The 8,577-nt window shown below is 34.9% G+C and overlaps 2 protein-coding genes across 3 annotated transcripts; one reads left to right on the forward strand and one right to left on the reverse strand.

Moving 5' to 3' along the window:
* LOC137825777 (cysteine-rich receptor-like protein kinase 6) lies at positions 1 to 3,921 on the forward strand. 2 transcript variants are annotated; one of them, XM_090294211.1, is made up of 8 exons: positions 1 to 1,620; positions 1,906 to 2,040; positions 2,120 to 2,241; positions 2,314 to 2,524; positions 2,668 to 2,812; positions 2,948 to 3,040; positions 3,127 to 3,280; positions 3,401 to 3,921. In XM_090294211.1, the coding sequence occupies exons 1-8, from the start codon at positions 54 to 56 to the stop codon at positions 3,728 to 3,730; spliced, it is 2,757 nt and encodes a 918-aa protein (XP_090150337.1). In that variant the 5' UTR covers positions 1 to 53; the 3' UTR covers positions 3,731 to 3,921. The 2 variants fall into 2 exon arrangements, 1 of the variants encoding a protein (XP_090150337.1); XR_016514961.1 differs by lacking the exons at positions 1,906 to 2,040; positions 3,401 to 3,921 and having other exon boundaries at positions 54 to 1,620; positions 2,668 to 3,040; positions 3,127 to 3,267.
* Positions 3,922 to 7,980: 4,059 nt separating this feature from the next.
* On the reverse strand, positions 7,981 to 8,577 carry LOC137823714 (secreted RxLR effector protein 78-like). The gene has a single exon (XM_068628949.1). The coding sequence runs from the start codon at positions 8,575 to 8,577 to the stop codon at positions 7,981 to 7,983; it is 597 nt and encodes a 198-aa protein (XP_068485050.1).

Here is an 8,577-nt window from a genome sequence, read left to right on the forward strand (position 1 = left end):
AAGATGACTTTCATACTATTCAAACAATTTTCTTTCAAAAATCAAGTGTCTAAATGTTTTCCATTATTATACACCACACGAAAACTATGAGAGTGTTGTGGAAGATGAAGAGAAGCATGGCCTGGAATCCCTTCAAGCTCATCTTCCTTTGTTTTACCTTCTTCATTTTCGCAATTCCTCAAGCAAAGGGCGCTGATTATCTTTACCGAGTTTGCAGTGAAGAAGACAGAAGCAGTGACAACAGCCCCTATCAGACGAACCTCAGGACCCTCCTCTCTTCCTTATCTTCAAACGCTACAGCCAACGCTAATGGATTCTACAACAATACAATCCTTCCCACAAACTCTTCTGACACAGTATATGGCCTTTTCATGTGCAGGGGTGATCTTCTCCCTCACGCCTGCAAAGATTGCGTGGCAAACGCTACCCAGACTCTGTCGTCAGACGCAAACTGTTCCCTGTCCAAATCGGGTCTGATTTGGTACGACGACTGCATGGTTCGGTATTCCAACCTCTCTTTCTTCTCCACTATCAACACAACTCCCACAATTTGTGTTTGGAACAAGGCCAATATCTCCTCTGACTTATCAAGCTTCAATAGTTTGTTGGCCAGCACCATGAGAGAAACTGCACATGAAGCAGCCAATTCCAGTAAGAGGTATTCCGCAAAGCAAGAAAACTTATCTGAAAATCAGACCCTTTACTGTCTAACTCAGTGCACACAAGACCTTTCACCTCAACAATGCTCACAATGTCTTGATGATGCAATATCAAATATTCCGACATGCTGTAATGGAAAACAAGGAGGAAGAGTTTTGTTTCCTAGTTGTAACATTAGGTATGAACTGTACCCTTTCTACCGCGTCACCGATGATGCACCACAAGGACTTGTCCCAGAAACAACATATGCACACACAGATTCTGAATATTCAGAAGATCCCGGCTATATTTCTCACAACTGCTCAAACAACAACTCTGACGCTGCTTTCCGATCAAACCTCAGAACCCTCTTCTCTGCCTTGTCTTCCAACGCCACTTCTAACTATGGATTCCAGTCGCGAGAGCGAACAGCGTATGGCCTCTTCAGGTGCCGTATCGACATTCCTTCTCGCCTCTGTGAACTATGCATCCAAAACTCAACAGACAAATTAACCTCCGAGTGTGGTTTTGCATATACGGATGCCATAATATGGTACAACCACTGCTGGCTTCGCTATTCCGACAGAAACTTCTTCTCCATCACCGAAACAAGTCCGAGATTTGTGAATTTGAACATCAGCAACAGCAATCCGATACAATCCTCCGTTGCTTCTGAGTTATCGAACCAGTTAGCAAAGGTGGCGACCATGACAGGGAACACTGATAACAAATTCCAAACAGATGATTCTCTGAGATTGAATGATAAGCAAACAGTGTTTATTCTTGGTCAATGCTCATCGGATCTATCAAGCAATAGTTGCATTGGGTGCCTAAATGATGTGATTGGAACAGCAATTCCATGGAGCAGTCTGGGAAGCTTAGGTGGACGAGTTATGTATCCTAGCTGTATTCTTCGCTTTGAACTGTTCCAGTTTTACAGTCTCAAGCCTACCCCACCAACTGCTACTCCTCCCCCACCAGGTTTTTCTATCTCTAAAACTTCATACTCATTCCCATGCCAATAAAAGGACAATGATATATTGAATGTTCAACAATTTCATCTCATCACTTAACATCCCTCTTTTACCATTCACCAAATTATTCTTAAGAGCCTATTGTTACATAAATGATTATAAAAACATACACTAAACAATTAAAAAATTAAAAGGTTATTTTTTCGACCAAGAAAAATCCTTTGTTTATCAATTGCCGCTTTGTTTTTCAATTCACCATGACTTATTGACATGAGTTACTCTTGTAATGTAGGAGAAAGTCAGCAAAGAACAATTATCTTGATCGTTACTTCGAGCATAATTGCAACAGGGATACTTTTCACCTTTTGTTATTATTTTATACGAAAAAAAACTCGAAAAAATAGTAGAACTATTCTTCAAGAAAATTGTGAGTATGCAAAATAATTACTATCTTTTCGATCAAAGGTTTAGAAACATAGTTTGACCATTTACATGTTTTTATTTAGTTGGACAAGAAAGTTCCACTATAGAGTCACTACAATTCAATCTGCCAATAATTGAAGCAGCAACAAGTAATTTCTCGCAGGAGAACAAAATCGGAAAAGGTGGATTTGGAGAAGTTTACAAGGTATTAAAAATATGTTCAATTTTACTTCTTATATGTTTCTATTTTTTTAATACATATTTTTTCTACTTTTAGGGTATCCTTTATGATGGACGATCTATTGGTGTAAAGAGACTCTCGAAAAATTCTAAACAAGGCATAGAAGAGTTCAAAAATGAGGTTTTATTAATAGCCAAACTTCAACATAGGAATCTAGTGGCGTTCATAGGATTTTGTCTTGATAAACAAGAAAAAATACTTATCTATGAATATGTGCCAAACAAGAGTCTAGACTACTTCTTATTTGGTAAGATGCTTTTGACCTTATTTTTTTCTTTAAATTTAGCATTAGTTAATTATGTGTTTATGATATTTAATGTATTATATCATTATATGTATTAAACCAATTCAATATCACTTATACATATAATGATTATTTTTTTTCTATAGATACTAAACAAGAAAAAGTTTTGAGTTGGATTGAGCGTCACAAAATCATAGGCGGAATTGCTCGAGGAATTCTATATTTACATGAGCATTCTCGACTTAAAGTTATACATCGTGATCTTAAACCTAGTAATATACTACTAGATGATGCAGGCGAGTTGCAGCCTACAATCCGAACTGAGGACGGGTTTTTGGAGTTAGCTCACCCTCGCGGGATCGCGATCCTTTGTCCCGTCCATTGTAGCACGTGTGTCGCCCAGGGCATAAGGGGCATGATGACTTGACGTATGAATCCAAAAATTTCAGATTTTGGACTTGCTAGAATTATTGAAATAGATCAAGAGGAGGAAAGTACAAATAGAATCATCGGTACATAGTAAGTTCTTAATACTCATTCCTATGCTTCTCATCCTTTTTCATAATATTTTTAAAATTATTTGTAACTTTCTATTGATTTTGCAGTGGTTATATGTCTCCGGAGTATGCTATGTTTGGACAATTTTCTGAAAAATCTGATGTTTATAGTTTTGGTGTTATGATTCTCGAGATTATTAGTGGAAAAAAGAATATGAGCTCACATGAATCACATCATGTTGCTGATGGACTTCTAAATTTTGTGAGTGCCAAAATCTTGCTTTTTATTTTAATTCATCATTATTCATGGGTAATGTATAAAAATATTAACTTACAAGTATGAAAGTGTAATGATACTGACAATTTTAAAATTTTGTTATAGGTTTGGAAAAATTGGAGGGATGAAACAACACTGAACGCATTGGACCCAAAATTAAAAGAAAATTATTCTAATATTGAAGTCATGAGATACATTCAAATTGGTCTATTATGTGTTCAAGAAAATATAGATGTCAGACCTACAATGGTAACAATTGTTTCATATCTTAGCAGTCACACAATTGAGTTGCCATTTCCACAAGAACCTACTTTTTTCTTAAATCATAGAACAAATCCAATTGTTACACATGAATCAAGTTCAGGCCAAGATGCCAACACTTCCATACCATCTTCTACTAATGACATATCTATAAGTGAATTTTATCCTCGGTAGTTTACTTTTTGTATACAATTATATATTAAAATGTATAGTAAGAGCTATTATAAAGTTCAAACTATGAATTGTGTTTTGTGAGATATGCTTTTTTAGATTATGTAAGGCTTTTTATGTTAGTCCAGTAGACTTCAACTTTATGTATATATGGTGTGTAACTTTCTTTATTGGACTGGTTTATTTTGACCTTGAGATCTTTTATGCTAATTTTATGTTTTATTGTGTAATAAAACTCGTTGTGCTTATAAAAAAAGCACAAATATAGAAAATCTATAATACACTACAAGAAAATCATTAAATAGAAACCAATTTTAGAGAAAAACAATAATTAGTTTCTATATTGACTAAATTAGATACTATTTTAGAGACTAAAAAAATTATTGGTTTCTAAATTAATTTCTATTATTGATATATAGTTTTTAAATTGGTATTTAATTAGCTACTAAGGTTTTTGTTACCAAATTTAACACTACAAGAAAATCATGAAATAGAAACCAATTTCTAGAAACCAAAATAATTAGTTGCAATAGTAACTAAATTAGAGACCATTTTAGAAACTAAAAAGAAATTTGGTTTCTAAATTAGTTTCTATTATTTTCTATTATTGTTAAATAGTTTCTAAATTGGTATCTAATTAGCAACCAAGGTTTTAGAGACCAAATTTAGAAACTAAATAATTGGTATCTAAAACCTTAGTTGCTAATTAGATACCAATTTAGAAACTATTTAACAATAATAGAAAATAATAGAAACTAATTTAGAAACCAATTTTTTTTTTAGTTTCTAAAATGGTCTCTATTTTAGTTTCTATTGTAACTAATTATTTTGGTCTCTAAAAATTGGTTTCTATTTCATGATTTTCTTGTAGTGTAAAATCTAAATAATTGTTAGCCAAAAGTTGAGTTTACACGAATGGATCTAGGTAACATATGTCCCAAGGGCAAGAACATTTCCATCGTTACTATTTTTATTATTTCCATAATTGCCTCTAGGATCTCCATAATTGACGAGATAGTTGTTGCTAATGCTACCGTGAGAAAATCGTTGGGTTATTTTGGTTCAACAATTTTATTATTTGTCACCTATTTTTTTTATAAGCACCTACGAGAAGTAACGGAGGCTTGAAAACCGTTGGGAATAATGGGGGTTTGAAAATCGTTGATTATAACGACGATTTGAAAACTGTCGGAAATAACGGGGATTTCGAAACCGCCGGGAGTAACGAGGGTTTCAAAGAACCGCTGGAAAGTAATTATTTACCAGGGGTTCGTAAAAACCGTCGGTAATCCGTTAGCAACGCTGGATCTTCTAGGAGAAAAACAAACCGCTGGTAACATACTTAACGAGAGTTAAAACTACCAAAAACGCTAAAAATAACCCTGTTAAAAATATTTTTTTTTTGTATTGAAGTATATGTTTTCTATTTAATTTTAACATTAATACATTCTATAGTCCTTTGATTTGAAATATTTTTTTGACCCTATTGAAAATTTGAAATATTTTTTTTAGACCATATTGAAATAATGATGTTAGGTAAATGAAAGAGTTTAAGTTATTTTATTTTCCTTAATAAATGACGTGGTAAAAACTTAAATGTTAGAAAATGTGTTGATTTAAGTGTGAAAAGTGAGACTTTCATATTATGATCAAAGCAATGAGAGAGAAACAAAATAAAGATGGATTTCTTGTAGATAAGGTGTAAGGCAACTACAATTAGATTCCAACCATAGGAAAATGGGGTTTTTCCTTGAAAGATAATAATTGTTCATTACACTATAATTTACTATAATTTCAATTAGTGGAGTTTTAATGGGGATTTATAAGTTGTGTGTTAGGTTATATTTAGACACTTTTTATTATTATTTTGGATTAGAGAGATAAAATGGATGAGTTTATAAGACACTAAACATTGATTTTTTTTTTATATATATTTTATAGAAAAATCAGAAAATCATTCGCAATTTACAATATCGACCTTGATAAGTTTGGGAATTTTAACAAAGGACGTAAGGCTATCAATATGTCATCAATTTCTGTTGTAGCTTAGGTGTGTTGGTGATGATATTGGGTGTGCTTTTCATTCTCATTCCATCTTAGATCATAATCAATCTTTTATGTTGATTATATGTACAAAACAGGTGTCTGATTGTAACAATATACCATATACTTTTATATGATTTATTTTCATCTTATTTAATCAACTCTGAAGGAGAAAAAAAAATGTATTTTTTCATTGTTAGATTATTTTAGGCTTATTTCTTTGGGTTTTATGATTTATTTATATGAAGCAAGTATTCCTTCCAACAAGGTTATAGTGAGAAGTGATAGTTCATAAATGTAATCTTATTTTTTCATGTCAAAAGTTTTAGAGATGTTAATATATATTTTATATTATAATTGGAATGCTACTAAATATGATTATTTTTTTATATATTAGGTATTTGATGAATTAAGTGTTCTTTTTTTTTTTTATCAGCAATAAAGATTGAATAACAGGAACCACTTGAGGGGTGGTTCAACCCTTATACATACCTAAAAAAATGAGACAATTTTTCTGGTCTCCCAAACCAACAAATAGAGAGACATACAGATTTACCACTAAAAAAAACCGTACAATTTCAAAAACAAACCCATACAAAAACAGAATTAACCCATACAAAATCAAATCTAACCCGTACAAACTCAAACCGACTCAAAACCAAACCCAATACAATCTCCCACAACAAGGGGCAAAAAGAACAACAGAAGCTTAGAACAACAAACAACCCAACCGAAGGAGTAACTCTTATAAAAACTCACTTTATTAAAACATACAAGCTCTAGGATTAATGAGTGTAAGTAAAACTAGCAGAAACAGTTTTAGAAGTTACCCAGGACCAAGCCTTTAATTGTGCCAAAGTGAACACTTCCAAAGGATTAATCACCCCTCCTTGGAATAAATGTTTATTCCTATGCTTCCATAATTCACTAACTATAGCAATCCAAACACAATTCCAGACTACATTAACCTGGACAGGAGCATTTAGCAAATTAAAATGCAAGAAGTGAGTTGTTGGGACAACATGGTCAACTGACGCAATCCCTAACCATGTATAGCACTGATTCCAGACTAACCAGACAATCCTGCAATAAAAAAACATGTGTTTTGTCGACTCCACAACCATCCTGCAAAAACTACATAAATTGGTATCCATCAAAATCCCACGCCTCTCCAAGTTAGCTTTTGTGGCAATCGAATTAATCAACACCCTCCAAGCGATAATCTGTGCTGAGGGCAAAGCAGTAGTCTTCCAGAGGAAGACAAACACACTTTTTCCTTCCACAGGGCCTCTTAAAAGAGCATAGGCAGATTTTACCGAGAAACCATTATCCTTACCAGCCTTCCAAACCCGCCTATCTACAAAATTCATGATAGGGATCTTTCCATGCACTTCTTGTAAAAGCTGGACTTCCTGGTACATTTTCCGATCAAACAGACCTCTCCTCCAAATTAACCTCCATTCCCATCTATCATTAACCCACTCCCCACAAGACTGTAAACTACATTCTTTATTACCACACAAAGAGAACAATCTTGGGAATTTACTTTTCAGATCTTCATTGCCCACCCAAACATCTTTCCAAAACAGAATATCCTTCCCGTCTCCCACTCTCCACTCGCAACAATTCTCAAAAGATTTACCCCAATCCTCCACCCCCCAAACCCCCTTCAAGTCTCTCCACCAACTGGAATCCTTAGCATTACTCCTTTGTTCTTGCAAATTTCTCCAGCCTCCGTATTTAGATTCAAGAATTTCTTTCCACAGACCATCCTTCTCAGTCTCCAGACGCCAAATCCACTTTCCCCAGCAGTGCCGCATTGAAAAGTCTTAAATTCAAAATTCCAAGACCACCAGATTCTCTAGGCTCGCACACCTTTCTCCATGAGACCCATACTACTTTCCTTCCTTCATCTCCCCATCCCCACAAAAACTTTCTCTGTACCTTTTCAAACTCCTTTAACACAGCAACAGGCAGTTTGTACATGGATAAATAAAACAACGGAATGGCAGAAAGCACTGACTTAATAAGACACACTCTTCCTGCCAACGAGAGAAATCTGCCTTTCCATCTACCCAACCTGCTTTTAACTCTTTCTAATACACCATCCCAAAACGAGACTCGCTTGTGTCTCCCCCCCACGAGCAACCCCAGATATTTGAAGGGAGTTTTCATCACTTCACAATTAAGGATTGCAGCATACTGCTGAATTACAGTATGATCAACCCCACCCCTCCAATTCTACTTTTTGAGAAATTAACCTTCAAACCAGAGGCTAATTCAAAACAGTGCAGAATAACCTTCAAATTGCAGACCGATTTAAAATTCGCTTCACATAAAAACAGAGTATCATCCGCATAATGAAGCATGTTTACCTTTACGTTTTTAACCCCAACCTCCAGACTTTCCACTAAATTCTTCTCTACAGCTTTCCTTACAACACCTGTCAACCCTTCCCCCACAATAAGAAACAGGAAAGGCGCAAGAGGGTCGCCTTGACGTAAACCCCTCTTCGGGCAGAATTCTGAGGTAGGACTCCCATTTACAAGCACCGATACAGAGGAAGATTCCAAGCAGGATTTAATCCATCTTATCCATCTTTCGCAGAAGCCTAACCTTCCAAGCATGTAATAAAGAAACTCCCAGCTTACAGAATCATAGGCCTTTTCGTAATCGACTTTAAAGTAAACACACCTCTGTTTCCTCCGCTTCACCTCCTCTAAAACCTCATTTGCCACAAGGACACTAACCAATAAACCCCTTCCTTCCAAGAAAGCAGATTGTCTGGAATCAATTAGGTTACTCAT

The sequence above is a fragment of the Phaseolus vulgaris genome, chromosome 8 (genome assembly GCF_051622355.1).
Source record: "Phaseolus vulgaris cultivar YP4 chromosome 8, ASM5162235v1, whole genome shotgun sequence".
Taxonomy (NCBI): Eukaryota; Viridiplantae; Streptophyta; class Magnoliopsida; order Fabales; family Fabaceae; genus Phaseolus; species Phaseolus vulgaris.